General features: G+C 39.6%; 1 protein-coding gene across 3 annotated transcripts in view; it reads right to left on the reverse strand.

The window, feature by feature from the left end:
* Positions 1–6,113: 6,113 nt before the first annotated feature.
* The window catches only part of hace1 (HECT domain and ankyrin repeat containing E3 ubiquitin protein ligase 1), a 33,661-nt gene continuing 20,473 nt past the window's right edge, over positions 6,114–19,301 (reverse strand). For 2 of the 3 annotated variants that reach the window (XM_054622449.1, XM_054622448.1), the window contains 6 exons: positions 18,537–18,733; positions 17,395–17,526; positions 15,087–15,185; positions 9,342–9,412; positions 9,118–9,231; positions 6,114–8,228 (listed from right to left, as the gene is read on the reverse strand). In XM_054622449.1, the coding sequence (XP_054478424.1) occupies positions 8,126–8,228; positions 9,118–9,231; positions 9,342–9,412; positions 15,087–15,185; positions 17,395–17,526; positions 18,537–18,733 (716 nt within the window). In that variant the 3' untranslated portion in view covers positions 6,114–8,125. Of the gene's footprint in view, positions 8,229–9,117; positions 9,232–9,341; positions 9,413–11,462; positions 11,720–14,557; positions 15,186–17,394; positions 17,527–18,536; positions 18,734–19,301 lie in introns of those variants that run through there. The other variant, XR_008532160.1, reaches the window with a different exon arrangement.

Genomic DNA, 19,301 nt, shown 5'->3' on the forward strand with positions numbered 1-19,301 from the left:
AATGTGTCCTAGCGCAATACACTTCACCCCAAATTGCTCCTGTAAGTGTATGAATGGGTATTAATGTTTGTTAATCCTGATGGGCAGGTGACTTCTTGGATGGTAGCCCCTGCCATCAGTGTATGAATGGGCGTAAACAAAATAGAAAAAAGATCCAGGAGGACAATTACAATTATTGGAAACAACAATTGGAAAACACTGTATGTAGCTCTTCAGAGTACATTGGTTCTGTCACTGTTTTGTGTTTCCCATCATGCAGTCGTGGGTTGACCCTGAGGACCCCTATGATCAATGTATGCAAAGTTAAATCAGCTGGCAGTTTCCTGCTGACTTTCTTAGTGCATCTTAGCTTTCTAAATGCTTACTAAGCTCCTATGGGTGCACGCTCCCCTGCGTCTTTCACACATAATCCAATCAAAGGTACCAAAGGGACAAGGTGAGTCCTAATGACCACTCATTCCGCTCCAGTGGGGACTGAGCTGCCTGCAGAAATAATTACCGGGCAGCTAGAGTGGGATGGTTTGAGATTTGAGACTATCAAACAATGTATGTAAATACTCTACCATTATAAAAAAGGAGAAGATTGTTGACACGAACTAACTGGTTTTGACAAAGTGATTTCATGGTTCATGATTTATAACTTTTCTTGTATCAAGTCTGTCTTAAAACACTAGTCAGGTCATAAGTGCATTGAAACAGGATGTGCTTGTTGTTATCATTCCTTCTGTCCATGCTGACCATTTACACATCTCTTCCTAATGTACTGTACAAGTGATCAGAAATAAAGATCCACAGACCTTGTTGTGTGCAAAAATACATTCCAAAATGTGTCTGGCAATCTGACTTTTTTTTTGTTTCCTTAGACAGTCTTTCTAAAGGGTGGATGGTTATTAACACAAAGATTCAGGGAATGTGTTGTCCTTGTCTCTGTCAGTTTAAAGAAAAAATAAACACATTATGCAAATATAACTCAATCTGCTTTAATCAATCCACACAGCATTGACTTCCAAACGATTTGGGGCAGTGCCCTTTCCCTCTCCCCCTGTGTGAAGGCGTCCTTGTTTCTCTCTCCCTGTGTAAATGTGTGGACAAATATTGAACCTGGGAGTTGCTTGACGTCCTCCAGGATCTAGATATGTGTACTTGTCTTTCTCTCCTACTGTTAGGTAGTTTCCTTTGTAAAGTACTCCACTATGATAAATGTGTTACAAAGCACAACACCACATTTTTAGCCTTATTGTTTTGTAAGGGGACATACGGTATGTGTACAATGAATATCTGGGGTGAAAAAGACTTCAGCATGTGTGCTGAAAATTGAGCATGTGAATGTGTGAGCTGTAAAATGAGAAAGTCAAAAGATAGGGAATGTGTTTTGTGGAATGAAACAGGGTGTTGTTGTAAACGAAAGCAGCAACCTGAGTGCGGTCTTCTGTGTGAGAGCTTTGGGTTGAACAGATATAATCAGCATCAGTGGATGCAGAGGTAATAACTCTAAAGGGGAAAAGCTGAAGTGAATCTATCTCTGTCATGAAGACATGGTGCAATCAGGAAAGTCCTCAGCCAGCAGATAAAGAAGCAAGAGTTTAGAGTTCAGGCACAGGGAGTGGATCACCTGTGTCGGATTCACAGCCAAAGAAGAGAACATAGGCGTTGGGTGCACAGTCACAATATTTGACTGTGTGTGGTCACCAAAACTCTGTTCATTAAGCTGATGGGGATTCAGCAACAGACCCACTGGGCCAGTATACCAGATATGTCTACATGGGCATTGGGAATTTTTGCCATGTACATTTTCCCCATGTAGGTTGCAAATAGGGCTTCAGGTTTCACCCATGTGAGCAATTGTCCTCAGACCCCATTAGGGCCCCTTTTGGTGCTTTGTTTGTTTCATACCTGTAGTTTGGTTCACCGGATGCAGACCAGGTTAAAAATATGAGACATTATGGTTTTAGTTCTGGTCCTTTTTGCGTAGATATTGACTTTTTACCAGAGAATAAAGATGAGGGGACTTACTTGTTGACAGATAATTGGTATTCCTCATCCTACATCATCAGAACTTAATAAACCTATGTGGAGAAATTGAGTTGGGGACTGACAGCAAATCATGCAGACAACACATGGGTTTTCATTTATTTCATTCTTATTGATCAAGGAACATTTATACACTCTTTAATCAAGGTTACCACCATCATACAATCCTGTGTTTGGTCGGCTATGCTTACAAATCCCATAAGATCCGCACCAGTTCAGTCAGAAGCAGGCCAACGCTACTTTCAAGCGGTCTGGTTATTTGAGTGGAATTCTTCTATTCAATTGGCAGCTTTTACTCCACCAGAAGCAAACCGGACCACCCATGCAAACATAACAGAGTTCATGTGAATGACATCAAACAGGTTCAGGGAGAATGCTCTGATTTGGCCATGGTATATAAGAAAACAGCAAATCTACACTCCAAGTAAAATGATATTGGACAACCAATCATTATTTACACATTGACTTGTGTAAACGGTAACCTTCAAAAAAAGTTTTACTGATAAACATTTTAATGTATTACTTTGTTTAATGTTGATTACCAATTATCGTTGATCAACAAATACCACTCTAATGACAATATGATATGGGTTTCAAATGGTTCAGTGCATGTTGAAGTGAGAGGGATGGAATTCGGGAGCGAAAGGTGGTTGAGGGATGATGGGATGTAGGGTAAGGAAAGAAAGGGTGTAGGGAAAGGATCGAGGACGGTGAAGAGCTTCATGGAATGATGTATTGAGGAGAGCAATGATGGACCGCTGATGTCCGGTGGCTGGTGGGAACTGGGGGAGTGGAGACTCTTGAGTGGGGGCTGTCTCTTTGGAAGAGCTGATTATGCAGAGTCCCTGTAATCAATTTAGAGAGAGAGTAAGGGGGAGGAGGAAATATAGAAAAAGAAGGGGGTTTGGCGGAAGGGATGTTGAAACTGAGTCAAAGGGGAAGTCAATGGGTCAGGTGAGCTTAAATACTTTGTGAGGTGGTAATGAGATATGGTCGGGCCAAGGTCCTTGTTCCGGAACTAAGTTATAAAAAATGATTTATTTCAGCATGTATTGTGTGAATGTAGTTGTTTTAGGAAAGTGCACTTGTGTGGAGGTTGGGACCTCCAACGTGAAATGCCCCAAATGACTTGAATGTGGATTTATAGTCTCAAGAAGCCTGTGGTTACGTGAGCACAATCTGGAACAGCTACATGATGTAGAGCCAAAGACCTGGACACTTATCTGAGCTTAACCACCAATGTGGTGTTTTTCTCTTAAGATTACACTTGTTTTATATTAATTGACCGTAATTATTTAATGTGTCTAGTTTTATCTAGTGTAGTAGATATTTTCTGTGATAATGCATTATCAATTGTCAATCATTGTGGTAAGTACTTTCAATGAGAAAGTACTTTTTTTACCACTTACTTTTTGGTTTCATTGCTTATATTCTATAATGTCTATATACAATGCTTTTTCAAAGTTGTAACTTTGAAAAAAGGCTGTTGAAGACAAGAGCATAGTTTTAATAGAATAAAGTACATGGGAAATGCATGGGAGGGACTGACCATGAGACAAAGCTTTATAAAACACCTTTGTGTTTTAAAAACAACCAAATGTGGTTAAAGGAAAAGGGCCAGGGATACAACAATGTGGAATAGAAACAAGCTCCACAAAAAAAAGGTGGTATTGAAGTCTATAAATGTGTGTGGTTATTTATATTCTGGATTAAGTGTGCTGCTCCATGGACCAGCCCTCGCTTTGCTGTATTATTTTTGATGCCCAGTAAATAATATTGCATTGGACACTAAATCCAGTGTGTTTCATTGACATTGAAAGGAGTGTCTATGGTAATGACAACTATTATGTCGTTCAGGACATGACTGCTTCCTGGCCTAGTTAAAGTTTTCTTCCCCAAAACCAATGGAACTCCATGCACCATTTTCTCTGGATTTTTACTGTGTATCTCCCACTATGCTGCATACCCATCACTAAAGTCATACACATGTGTTTTGGATGAGTTGAAGGGCTGCAAAGTGGAAACATAGTACATTACATTACATTACAGTCATTTAGCAGACGCTTTAATCCAAAGCGACTTACAATCAGTAGTATATTACATATCATTCACCCATTCACACACTGATGACAGGCTACCATGCATCAGACTCTAACTAACATTCATGCAACATCCAGTCCACACCGATGGCAAGCCTTCGGGAGCAACTTGGGGTTAAGTGTCTTGCCCAAGGACACATCGACTGCCGAAGCCGGGTATCGAACCACCGACCCTCTGATTGGAGAACTACCTTGCTCTCCGATGGCAAGTTAAGTGTCTTGCCCAAGGACACATTGACTGCCGAAGCCGGGTATCGAACCACCGACCCTCTGATTGGAGAACTACCTTGCTCTCCGATGGCAAGCCTTCGGGAGCAACTTGGGGTTAAGTGTCTTGCCCAAGGACACATCGACTGCCGAAGCCGGGTATCGAACCACCGACCCTCTGATTGGAGAACTACCTTGCTCTCCACTACGCCACAGCCGCCCAAAGTAAGAAGGGAAGTCTTTTGAAAGTAACGTTATGCTACTAAACAAAATAGGGATATGCTCTAAACACGACAGAACACCATACAGTAAAAATACAGTAGGTATGAACCTGAACGTGCAACATGGGGGCTTTGACATTGTGACAGACTGGCCACAAAGCCAGCTGTAAATGTCAGACCTCAGTGAGAGGCTGCTTTGTGTGTTCTGTCTTTTAAGGCCGGACCAGCAGGAAACCGTATCACTTGAAAAGCTGTGACCATGGCGATACCATACTAATGTTGTGAAGAAGTTGTTGCTAAGGCAGGCATCCTGTGTTTACAGAGAGCAGTCCATTACTGGTGGTGGTGGTGGGGGTTGCCATGGGGACCAGGTATCGGGTGAAGAATAAGATTAGATATATATTTGGTTTTGCCAGTAGAGCAGCCTTTCATTGGAAATCAAATATGTTCTGTTTGGTGAAGCCCATGTTGATTCTTGGGTTCTGTCCAAATAGGGTTAAATGTGGGGGAATTCCATTTTAGCTTTCTGAGTATGAAAGACACAGTGATATTCAAAGCATTTCAATGATACGAACAACATTATCAGGCTTAAAGATAGACTAAACCATGCTACAGCTGTTGCACAGTGGGCATATCTGGAAAACAATGATAGTTGAAAAGTTGGTGTTCTTCCCTTAAGTTCTTACTATCATTTAAGTCCCTGCAGCTATAGATAAAACCCCTTAACAATTTATTTTTTCCTAACCAGACCTACATTTTGAAATCAGGATTTGACAAACTAATTTTAGCAACCTGAATATAAGTTTTTCAAATGTTGAATATTTCAATTCCATTTGTGTACACAATGACCCATTTCAAAGAGAGAGAATCAAAATTATGACTTCAGCTAGATGAGATAATATATTTCAGTGGTTCTTAAATTCCAACATTAAGTATTCTGTAGTGGTATTTCACATTTGAATATTTAGTTGCTAATATGTTTATACTTTTTTATATATTTTTGTAAGATTTTTTGCTTCCGTAAGTGCTTTATCTTTTGTATTTATCTTATGCATTCCCTTTTTAGAGCTTTTTGATAGTACATCTAAGTGTTTTATTGCCTGGCACAGGATTACCATTTATGTAACAAAGCTTTAATAAGGCTTTTGGTTGATGTGGTATCAATACTACTCTTCAAAAAGCCATACTGGTCTGATACTAGAACTGGGTGTGAGTCAGAGGTTGCAGCCAGTGTAATATGCTGTGAGGGCAGAGCTACAGCAGATGTTAGACTCACTGAATGCTTGTTAGGGGCCATTTAGCACCAGTAGACCTGCTGCTCTGAACTGGTGACCCAACACAACACTCACGCTGCGGCCACACGTTTATCCGGGGAAACACGCAGCTCCATGGGCAAACACACCAGAGGGCTGCACATCAGCTGCTTCTACCTTCTCTTCCCTCTCAATGCCTCCTTTTTTTATCCCCGCACAAACATGAGCTATGTTACCCTCTTCAGCCGGCTGATAACATAACCAAATCACCTGGATTGTCAAAATTACTTTTATTGGATAAAATCTCAAAGCAAACATATTTGACTGGTAATATGCATAATTTGATACTATAGACATTTACAGAAATACCTATAAAGGATACATTTTTAATAAACATTAACAGCAGTTTACAAAAGCATTTGAGGCAAGTTCCTCAAAACAACACTGATAGATAATATGAAATATTAAGCCAACATGTACTCCCTTTACAAATATAAAGAAGGAAAACGTCATGGCATGGTCCTTGCCTCTTTTAGAATTAAGAGAGCAAAAATACAAACTAAAGAAGGTATTTCAAATTATTTCAGCTTTTGTCTTTTGGCACTGCGAGCCAAACATTTATCATGTAGATATATTGTATTGCCCCTCATGAAAGTCTACCAAACAAGAACAGCAAAATACTCATTTCAAAGATAAAAAAGAATTTCACATTGTAAACCACCTGCATGTGACGCTAGAGGGATGGAAGGTGTGGTCATACAGCTATTTAGACAGAACATCAGCCATACAGTCCGTCCAATACCTACAGCTGGGCCTCCTCAAGCCCAGTGGGATGAGTCCAGTTTAGATCCATTACATTCAACTCAAAATTAAATTAAAACTAGTTTTGCTAAGAAATCCATAAAAATGTATCCTGGACGTGCATTTGAATTTAATTTAATTAATTAAATTTGATTAACTTTCGGTGTCATATTTGTGTTTATGATGTCAATATTTTAGAAATACTAAGGTCCTGAATCCATCACCACCACCCAAACTCACGCTACACATATTTGATTTATACAGTGAACTGGTCATTTACACCTTTCAGCACTCACAGGACAAACTAATGGTGGGGAAATACTGAATCCTTTATTTTATTTGTTCATCTAATATAGCTCAATTTAAATACATTCATACTAGAAATACTGAAACCAAGCTGTAAAATGCCCACCATGTGTTACTAGAATAATAATAATAATAACAATAATAATAATCATTATTTGATGATTTACACATGTCCATATACTTGAGTGTACTTTTGATTTGGGTCCATTTCCCTTGGTTAGGGCTCCATAGTTCCAATTATGATCAATTTGAATACTACAACATTAAAATGATAGACACAGTTTGTGTTTGAGCCTTTCTGGTTTCAACGTATATAAAGCCAGTTCCACGTCCCTGCAGGTCTATGGTTCCAGATGACATGATCAACTACCACGCATCATGTATGTATGTAAAGCTGTCCACATACTTTTTTGTTCCATAGTGCAGTGATTTATCTGTATTTTGTAAGTTTGGCTCATTTTGATGGACAAAGTAAAAGATTTTGGTTTCTTGCATTATGGTATAAAAAAAAACAAGGTGTCATATTGGCTCCTTGGCATCTTAAACTGCTGATAATACCCAGCCCTGATGGGAAGTGCTTTTGGTAGTGGAAAAGAGCTACCAGCCCAAAATCCATGGATTGTTTAAATCTGGAGTTGACAAAAAAGAAAATCTTAAAACCAGGTGAAAATGAAATTAATTTGTTCTATTGTACCAGTTTGCTGGAATGTGGGCCTGATTAAGGCCCATTAAAGACAGCAGGGATTAGGATATGATCGCTGAGATTGATTCTATGTTTGAAACTGATCACTTCTATACTGGTTCCATATGGAAAGGCCCCTAAACAAAATCCATATTCAACATTTGATAAGCATGCATGAATATGTTTTATTGTGATCATGATTTTAAAGCAGAGGATTCGTGGTATTAATGCTGTTTTTTTTTAATTTTAATTTCATTTTCAAATTTAGAAGATATTCAAATATTATTTGCATACATTACCATATACCATCTTCAATCAAAATAATAGAAGTTGTGGCACATGTATGAAGATCCAGAACCTGTGGTCTTTATTCAGTCTGTTGTGGCTCTCCAGCAGCTCATTAATTAGGAATCTGGAATTCCCTTTTTTTGTCCAGCAAAAGCAGTGCCTGGCTACAAAAAGTGAGTCTGAGGAGGAGGGAGTGTTGCATGAGTGTGCAAACCCTCATAGCAGCAGGGAGTGATACTACGCCATGGTGTAACCATAGCTCCCACAATGCAGCGCTACCAGCAGCCGGTCTCTCAGGACCTCCTGGCTTGGATATTCTGGGAGTTTCAGCATGTTGATACTGTGGAGAGGAGAAAAAAAAAATCACCCGCTGTGGTCGTGACGACTCATCTAGCTGGTAGAGGAGTTCTGATGTCTCATACCTGTCCAAGAAAAAGACCTGCTGCGATATGAATTACCTGTTGCACATTCTGGCATAAAGACACTTCTCCCTGTTTTCACACTGCCACCAGTGTACGAGGACAATACTACACAGTCCCAACGACACTGAAGACACATACTGCCCTCTAGTGCTTAGTAATATTTGTCAAATGTCCCTCAGTAAAGGTTTGTTGGTGACTTGTACTCGGTCTTTATGTCTGTTTATTTATTCCTTCATTTTGAAGCGCAGATTTGAGTTGAGCGCTGATCATTACAATACTTAGTTTCTTCCAGTGGAGAATACAATCCCAGCTGCCTTGGCAACACAATAGGATGTATAGCACTCATGGCGGTCAAACTATTGAATAATAGTTCAATATTTTATTCAATAAAGTCAAACTGTGAGCACTTCTGAGAGCCATTCCTGACAGAGTACAGAGAGAACTAAATAGTGTTCATGTAATATTCTCCATACTATTGTTCAAAGTCAACTATGAGAGAATTCAATCAATACAGTCACTATCAGTATCAATATATAATATAGTATATATGTAAATATATAAAAGAATATCTACTTGTATCGAAATTAATCTTGTTTTTTCAGTCATCAAGATTTGAACAGTTCTTGTAAATATATAATGTATCTGATTTACTTGTCTTAGATGACATTAATACCAAACTACATCCTTTTTTTCAGAAAACTTGAAATTTCATGGCAAAGAAACACAGTGGAAAATATGCAGTACCTAAGGTCTCCATGGGGAACCAATGACTCAATAGAAAGAGACTGACAGAGGAATAGTCCTTACCAGGTACTAGAGGTAGGCAGTAGGCTGGAGGTGTATGGCACGGCAGCAACGGTGAACTTCTGTAAACCGCTGCCACCCATCAAGTAGGCAAAGCCACCGTGCGGAACCCTTGAACTGATAGAGAAGGTTACTTTATTACTTATTCATAGACATCCACAATTTTCTATTTCAAGATCTTCAGTAAAAAAAAAAAAAAAAAAAAAAAAAAAATCAGACGGACAAACCTTCCAGTGACAAACTGAAGCAGAAGAACCCGTTCCTCCTGGGACAAACTGTTCACCACCTCCCAGAACCACTGCAGAACAAATGGAGACCGGTTAGCTGAGGGTAAACATAGTTCTGCCTAACCCGTGGTAGAGAAGAACGGGTCCTTATATGTTGTAAGTTTTGCTGGGGGACAGGGAACTATTTCTCCTCAACCAACCACCTTTTGAAACATTATCCTCATCATTTTTATAAGAAAAGTTGTTATTTTCAACTTTGGGCTATTTTCCCTATAAGTTGCAAACACTTGATCACATCACTGAACACAAAAACTTCCCTCATATTTGGTTGTTTCAACTACACTCCACCATAAAATAGAATTGTCTTCATTCACTGCTCTGGAGCTTTAAGAGGAACCTGCTATGAAGGTTACTGGGCATTTGAGAATTAATAGTTATTATGCAAATTTTCGTCTCTTTAAGCCCCCATCCCGCAAAAGCCCAGTCTACTCTGATTGGTCAGCGTTTCTGGGGCTGCCTGTCAATCAATCACATAGCTTCACTTCGCAGTCAGTGTTTCAATTTATGAAGCAACCCTGATAATTGGTGAGTTTCAGCCAAATGCGTCTGTGGCTGTGGTCGTGACGACAGCTGTTGAAAACCAAAAGTAGCAGTTAGCTGATTACCTCGTAGTTTAGTTTTTCATTACAATGTCAACACTTATCCTATTTGTCTCTGGAGGCTTGTTTGAAGACACGTGTCCACTAACTCACATTATGAATGGCGGTTGTTGAAGTTGAAAACATAGAAAGAGACAATAAGGCCTCCTGTGAGTCTATCTTTAATCAAGTTTATAAGTAGGCCTTTTTGTTTCTTACTAAATGTTTGAGTAAACATGTGTCACTTAGAAGAACTATTCAGCCTTTTTAAATGAAAAAAAAATACTTATGGGATTCAAATACCAATTTTGGCATTAAGACCATTTCCGTCTTTTACTGGTTTCCAACACAAATAAGATGCCGTTTAAAACAATTTAAATAAAAAGATGATGTTTATGTTTCAAGTAATCATGTGGAAATAATTAAGTTTGGAGATCCTGCATCAGCTGCACTATAAAAAAAATGAATGATTTCCAGAAAGAAAATTCATATAGTAAGAACTCCACTGCTAACCAGCCAAGCACAGAAACGACATAATGGTCCCAAGAGCAGAAAAGGACGGTGTGCTCAGGAATTCATCTGGCTGCCTCCTCTTTCTAAGAGATGGCTGGCTGTATGTGTTGTCTTATGCTATGTCCATAAGTTAATAGTTCCCACAGTGTTATGAGTTCAAATCCCTTAGGTGTTACATTTATTTACGTTTGAAAGTGCTGTTTTCAACATCAACAATCAGATATGATTTGACATTGTAATGAAAAACAAAACGAGGCATTCACGTTTTCAACAACTACCACAGACACATGTGGCTGAGGATCACCTGAAATAGTAGTCAGTAACTAAACTGCTAAATGAACCACAGTAACCAGTTCAATGTTACATGTTACCATGACTATACTCTATATCAGACCAGCATGTCAACAGAACTGAAGCTGGAATTACTGATCGTTTATAAAATGTTTTTGCTTGTCAGACAGTTAATGCTATATTCATGCTATGAAATGTTAATTATTATTATTATTATTAAGAGAGAAAAACATTTAATTATAAACTAGATGTGCTTTAAATACCAATGAAAATAAGCTATAAACCTACATGTTTTTGAGAGGAAGAGCCCATCCCATGTTAGTGTAATGTGATTCATTCAATTAGCAGTAACAAAATGGGAATTAGACTACACTTAAATAAATGTACATGTTCGAAGAAACCGAAAAATGTAGTTTTTTTGACACTTTTACTTGTAGGCAGTCTTAGACAGTACAGACTGTGTGGTAGTGATGCATATCGCTTGTCCCCGAATGTGTGCTAAACCAAAATGTGTGCATTTATCACGGTAAAGACGGTTTTGCAATTGTAACCGTCTGAACTGGTATACCGCCCACCCTTATATGACTATGAAACAGATAAGCGAGTTGTGTTGCTCACATTCAGTATTTACTACCTGGATTTAAAAATGATAAAAACCCTCTTTAAAAGTAAAGCTCTTTATTCATAGACTGACCCTGAAATATACATTGGATGAACATAATGCAAGAAGTAGCAGATTGTATGTAACTATTCAGATCATGTGCTCCATCAGTAAAGGGTTTCTTGTTGACTAAAGTTGTGTTAGATGCTGATGGATCTCTCAGGTCAGAGGTCAGCCCGGCTCGTCTTCTGCTTGAATGATTTCTCATACTGTGATGAGAGTCTGCTGGGTTCAGGAACACCTCATCAGACAAGAGCTTCAGGACCGAGGATCACCTAGAAAACATGACAGATTCACTGTTGCATTAAACTGTCATGTAATAACATCAAGGTGAATGACAGTAAGTGTGACCGGAGGAATGTTTAGTTTACAACATCATCATCATCTTACATGTGTAGCTATGGTAACAGCTACAAACAGTCTAAAAATGATAAATCTGTTTTATCAAGTAAGAAGGAAGAAATTAATTACACAGAGCCTTTGACTGGGAGTGTAACTGGTGTTGTTTAAACCAAAAGCTGGTAAAGTCAGTTTAAGATGTAAATAGCCAGGATATAGGTGCTGCTACAGTTAGCCACTAATATTACAGTGTATCAGTGAATCACAATGATCATAGTAACTTTACCTTCTGCTCAGCTGGTCACTACAGACAGTGTTATTAGACTTATATGTTTTACTTAGCCTGAGACACGAATGAAACTGAAAAAAGTATCCACGTTGCAAAGTCTTAATCCCTCTGCGTGGTGGGTAAGCACAGAGAAGACGCTTGTTGACTTTACTGGTATTATCCGTTTGAGCTCTCACTCGCTACATTAATCCTTTAATAGCCAAGTAGCTCATACCAGGAATTTGTCATGGTGATTTGGTGGATAACAATAAACAAAGTGCAAAAGTCTGAAAACATAATATAAATTATGTTATTTTAGCTTGTCTTGTTTACCGTATCACCGGCCTGAGCAAGTAAGTGACTGGTGCTAACGAATAAAAAAGCTAACGTTACACGATCAAGCAAAGGAATTACTGCTTTTCTAAATTGGGTACAGTTTGATCATATATTTTAACATGTGTGCCTTCAGGGCAGTGTATCAATAAATAGAAAAATAGTACATCTACACACACACATACTCAAAAACACACAGAGTGGTGTTTCGGTTAATAAAGGGACCCCTGTTAACTGGTTAACTGAAGAGAATACCCATCGTGTAGATTTTCATAACATATCTCATTTGTCTTCAGAGGCTTTTTTGAAGAAACGTGTCCACTCAGTGGCTTTTTAAACAGTGCTTGTTGATGTTGGAAACAGAAAAAGAGCACATTTAACTTACTGTGAGTGTATCTCTAATAAAGTTTCTCCATGGGCCAATTTGTTTTTTGGAGAAAGTAAACGTGTCACTTAGAAGAACCATTCAGTTTTTAAAACGTTAACAAAAAATACATAGGATTCAAACTAATACCATTGTTTGAAAATAAATGAAAGTCGGGAGACTATTCTATCACCACACTATGATTCTGAGGACGGAGCATAAATAATACATACAGCAGATCAACTTGTGAACACTCTGTTCATGAAGGTGTGCTTGAGACCATTCTGTCGTCTCTGTGTTCTATTCCCCTGTAACATTACGCTTATTGGCTTTGCTTCTACCCTGGAGTCTTTGTGCTTTCTCGCCTTGCAGGTTTCAATAAATCGTGGCTGTACCTGGACTGTGGTCGTGCCTCCTGCTGTGGCCCTGCTAACACCCACTGCTACTACCATTATTATTATTAGTCACATTACTATCACTATTCCCTATATCATTATTATAATTATTCTGTAGTCATTGCTGCTTTTATTTTAAGTAGTCTTCATTTCTTTATTTTGTTACTCTGCTTACTACTCTTATTATATGAATCAGTTATGTCATATACATTGAATGTGTTGTAACTCTGTAATGTTGTTCATTCTGTACACATGACATCTATTGCAGTCTGTCCATCCTGGGAGAAGGATCCTTCCTCTGTCGCTCTCCCATAGGTTTCTTCCTTTTTTCTCCTGTTAAAGGTTATTTTAGGGGAGTTTTTCCTGTGCCGATGTGAGGGTCCCGGTACAGAGGATGTAGCATGTGTACAGATTGTAAAGCCCTCTGAGGCAAATTTGTAATTTGTGATTTTGGGCTATACAAAATAAATTAAATTGAAAAAAATCTTTTTGGGATAATAAGCAGTGGAGGGACCTCAATTCTATACAATTTTACTCTGGAAAGCGTTTTTTTTTGTTTGTTTTTTTAAATTGTGCAGCTGATGCAGGATCTTCAAACTTCATCATTTCGATTACTTAACATATCAATTCACTTCATTGATTTGCAGCAATACAATTACGCTGATTATTTGTGTTGGAAACCAGTAAAAAATACAGACAGTCACAGGTTGATCTGGCTGCCTCCTGTTGTTAAGAGATGGCTCGTTGTATGTGTTGTTTTATTTAAATAGTCTTCAGTCTATCGTTTATTCTCTCACAATGGTATGAGTTTGAATCCTGTACGTTTTCCTTTTATAAGATTACAAGGGCTGAACAGTTCTTCTATGTGACCAATGTAGAAACTTTATTAGAATAGAAAGGGAAATTTGCTCTTCCTTTTTGCAACATCAGCAACTGTGACAAAATGTGACTGAGTGGACCTGTGTGTTCAAACAAGCCTCCAGAGACAAATCAGATATGTTTTGACATTGTGATGAAAGACTAAACAATGAGGCATTCACGGGGAACGCTAAGTATTCTCTTCTAGTTTTCAACAGATGTCGTAACCTCAACAACAACGGACGCATTCGGCTAAAAGTGGCCAGTTAACAGGGTTGCTTGATAAACAGAATCACCGGTGTGGATCACCGAACAGACGGGGCCTTCATGATAACAAAGCTGCTTAGCTGCATTGCAGTGCACAGTTTCACAAAAGGCAACAAGGATAAAAACAGTTACCGACATCCAATCTACATATGAGTCCACACAGTCTCTCTCTGTATTACCTGCTACAATCGAAGCCAGCTGCATTAGCGGCGCAACATGCTAACGTTAACAGGCATACAGTCTGCTTAATAAACAGTATCTAAAACATCATAAAAAGGGCAAAACTTACCTCTACATGTTTGAAGTTGGGTCACAGACAGCCGGTCCAGATCCATCTTGAGCTTCATTTGGAGGTCAATCCTGCTGTGTAACGGTACTGACTCTCGTTGAGAAAATTGTTTTCCTGTCAAGCTGAGGATGGTTCTACTGTTCCACCAGGAAACCCACATATGACAGACAGCCCCAAATGAAAACTATTCATGACCATTTTCTGGTCCGCTCATTCTTTCACAGGTTTTTAGAAAGATAGAGCAGAAGAATAAGAGAGAGGATGGTCTTTATTGACACTTTGGGGGTCTGTAGACACATCAGCGACGCATATTTAGGCTGCTCTTTCTGGTACGCCATTTTAAAAGTCTGTGATACTCCTGCAACGCTTGGTTTATGTCACTTTCCTTCAACTATTTTCAAAGGAATGCATAAATGCAGTAATCTGGGCCAAGGTTTGGATAACCTAACTGGTAAACATCACCAACAACCAGATGATTCAAGTGAGACAGAATTGTGTAGTTATTGAGGATGGCAGAAAAAAAGCCCACCTGGATGACTGGCTCCTGAGGGTCGTAGCCACTGGTGTACTCCGTGTTCCTGCACCAATCCTGCACATCGATCTCTGGCATCCCCGACAACAGAAGCTCCTGCACACACGCGCATGCACACGCACACACACACCATTAACAAAAACTACAAATAAAAATACACGTTAGTAAGAGCATAAATCCCACAGTTTTGTAGTTAATTAACCAATACTGTCCAGCTCTGATATGAACATGTGGCAGCCAAGCCTTACCTGCATTGATTCTTAGGGATGCACAGACCTGACGTTAGCTCTCATTATCACAATATCCACAGCTCCACTTTTTGTTAGATCTTCCGCCAATGAGTAGTGATACCAGTGCTCTCTTTTTCCCCCATTTAAAATCTGTAAACCTCATTGCATACATCTTATTTAAAAAAAAAAAGTATGTAAGGTAATCGGAGGCAAGGAATGCTGTGACTGAAACTAAGAGAAGAAACACTGAATTTTTGTAATGACATTGACTAAGAAGCAGTATTTGAGGTGGGTCAGACCGCCTAAATAATACTTTTCGGTACAGATCAAAATATGCCTGTAGCACTGTGTAATGAAAACCATTTACTGAAGGCTGGTAATGAATGTCTTGTAAGGTTTTTAGCCTTATTTACTCATTCTTTGATTTGAATTGTGCCTGATTTAAAGGTGCAAAATTGGAGTAACGTAACACTCCCTCTGTGTGTACGTTGTAGTTTGAGCTTCTCTGTGCTTTGTGTACCTAGCACATTATTGTATGCAAGTCCCAATGTGCCCCACTGGCTAGCTAATGGCCACCGCGCTGTACTGCACTGATATGGCTGCTAGCGCTGATAGAGTTCTCCTTATTAGCACTTTTAGCTGCTAGCCGCAAGCTCGGCCGTGTGCATTCAAACTCTCAATCACAGATTTTGCACCTTTAAAGGTATAATATGTTACATTTATCAGTTGCTGTTTGCAATCACAGGGCATACAAAGTATCTACTCCTCCTCGGCTCAGCGAATGAGCAAGTAAGAGAGACGAAGCAGTAATGGTCGGGCAAGCTATAGAGTAAATGAAGAGAGGGAGCGGTGTTATTGAGAACAAAGCAGTGAATCAGAGAAATAAAACGTATTCTTCTTGTCTGCAGTTATTGGGGCTTAAGTGTCCAACCTTCACTGGCGGTGGTCAACATTAGCTGTCAATGATATGAGGATGCTGTTTACCCAGCCAAACCTTGTTTTGGAAGAATAATTGCCTCATATACCTCACCAGGCTGCAGCCAGAAGGACGTAAAAACTTCAACAACATTCTGAATTAAGCACATAGTTTTTCTCGGGGCTGATGACGGAAATAGCTAATGTGTGAGCCATCTCAAGAGTTGCACAGGCCTAGCATCGATCAAAAAAGGAGAGTGCTGTAGCCAATTAGATTAAGGGAAACCGCCCACCTTTTGTTGAAAGAATACCTCTTGCGAGCGAGCAAGCAGGTGAATGTTTGACAACATTAGAGCAATGGTAGTAGTTGTGCTCTGGGGGATAACAGCACGCGCTCAGGGCAAGGTTCTCCCTGCAGGCTGCAATCCTGCTCGCACAAGCACAGATATTTTGAGAGCGAGTGATGCAAAAACACTCTCAGAAGTAATGCGTGTGTGTGGCTGTTTGAGTTGCAAGCATGGCTCCTCTACATCCAGAAGCGTGGATTTTGCGCTTTTGGATTTTTTACATTGATTGCCACCATAAGTGAGCAGGATACGTTCATTGTTTGTTTGACTTTGCACATAGAATATTTGGTCGATAAAATAGATATTGATATTGATAGAATATTGCCATCCTTATCCTTTAAACTCTAGGTACACATACACTGCTGAAAGCAGATGCTGAGAGTGAAACAGCTTTGCTGTGAAAAAACAAAGCAGGCTGTTCACTTGTAGGTTTCCCTGCAATGACAGCATGGCCAACAAAACCAAGGTGAGATAATCATCATGCTACACTATTGATCCTTCCAGTGAAGTTTATGTCATATACATTGAATGTGTTGTAACTCTGTAATGTTGTTCATTCTGTACACATGACATCTATTGCATTCTGTCCATCCTGGGAGAAGGTTCCCTCCTCTGTCGCTCTCCCATAGGTTTCTTCCTTTTTTCTCCCTGTTAAAGGGTTTTTTTAGGGGAGTTTTTCCTGTGCCGATGTGAGGGTTCCGGGACAGAGGATGTTGCATGTGTACAGATTGTAAAGCCCTCTGAGGCAAATTTGTAATTTGTGATTTTGGGCTATATAAAATAAACTGAATTGAATTGAATTGAATGACTAACCAGTTCGTATTCGTCAAAGAGCTGGACGAGTGAAGGGAGGATGAAGGTGTGGAATCCTTGCAGGAAAGCGTTTATCTGAGGCTGGATGGCCCGCGTCATCCTCAGCTCTGTAACCAGCTGGACGTACTCTTCCTGAGAGGACATACAAACAGATCAAAGTCCCCAAGATATAGTGATGGACAACAGAAAGAGACAGAGCACATTCATGGTTATTCTATCGGCTCCTGTTGGATTGCAACCTGCTTTACATGACAGTGCCATCTGCAGGAACACTGCAGTACTGCACTCTCTAATTGGGACTCATCCTGGCAATTAACTAGAAGAGAAAGATCAATCGCTCATAGGAGACCAACTATGGATACATATACTAGAGAGGAACTTAAGCCAGTCATTAATGCCGCGTTCAACCACTGCTGCTGCATGACACCACAAAAATACTCAAGTCTCCACACTTAGTTTAATCATTCATCACGACACCAGGTCCAGACATACACATCCCCTAGTGTTCTGAAATGTTTAGAGTGATTTGATCTGACTTTATTCAGTCCTAAACATCATATATGTAGACGCCTCTCCAAATACTCAAAGGCATTGAAACCCAGAAAAAGGTGCAAAATCCTCCAAACTATCAGATTGGACATCAGGTCTACTTGCAGTGTACTGACCTGGTCACTGTATTCTAGACTCCACCTACCAGGAGCTTACTTGGAAACAGTGGCTTACTTCTTTGAAATTGAGTAGTGATACTTGAATCATGCCCGCACATACAAAGAGCACAATTATAACAACATTTTTCCTACAGAACAAATGTGTCTAAAATTAAATACTGTTCAAATGTTCAGTGGAAACCAACTTATTTAGACTTCAAAAGAAGCAGTTTTTTTTCATTCCCACCCTAATAAACAAGTCACGACCCCCTTTGGGGTAGCCAAGCCCCAGGATTAGAAACACTGTTTAAATGGGTTTGTTTCTGTTTTACCTAGAACTACAAACAAATTATTTTCTTTTAAGCAGGACACTTTATAAGAAAGTATCAAAGAAATATGTCAAATAAGGCATACCACCTATAACTTAAACAATTGGTTGTGTTATGTTATGTTGACACTGGGAGACATTATGCCTGTGTGTTTGTGGGGACTGACCTTGTTGTCCTGGGTGACCAGGATGCTGGTCCCTCCTGGTTTGAGCGGCACTTCCTCCATCGCCCCAAACACATCCGTCTCCACAGAGAAGGTGAGCTCCAGACCCAGGTCACTGATGTCGTTGTCTAGGATCCACTGCAGGTTCTTCGCGTACTCTGGATCAATGGATGACACATCCTGGTAGTTCACCGGGATACCTGCTCATAAATGTTATCATGTCAACAATATTGATTTATTATTTATCACTGAGTCCTGGTGCAGCATTGGATACTTTGTCCCCTAACTACTAAGGGGATTTGTAGCGGGTTGTCATCAGTGTATTTTGGGTGTGAATGGGTGAATGACGACACATAGTGTTAAAGTGCTTTGAGTGGTCAGAAGACTAGGAAGGAGTTGTGCAAGTACAGTCCATTTCCCATTTTACTCTTGTTTTAATCAAGCTAGGCTGTCTGGCTGTGGTGTAGCTATCATTTTAAATAACAACTACAAATATGTTTGTGGAATTCTAATTACATCCCCAACAAAGTCAGTCAAATTATTTCATTCGGCCTGAATGTAATGATTTGACGAGATACCTGCCTGTGCGTAATCTGCCAGTTCACTGATTGCTCATCACCGAAGTCTTCTACAAGCTGCTAGCTTGATAGCTGTGAGTACTAACAATAGCCATGTTGGTTGTTTATATTCATAATGATCATTTTAGGGGAGTGTCTTTGGAGGGAGGCCTGAAGGGACAGGCTATGAGTGTTGCTGACTTGGCGACTT

Source organism: Anoplopoma fimbria, chromosome 20 (genome assembly GCF_027596085.1).
Source record: "Anoplopoma fimbria isolate UVic2021 breed Golden Eagle Sablefish chromosome 20, Afim_UVic_2022, whole genome shotgun sequence".
NCBI classification, from domain to species: domain Eukaryota; kingdom Metazoa; phylum Chordata; class Actinopteri; order Perciformes; family Anoplopomatidae; genus Anoplopoma; species Anoplopoma fimbria.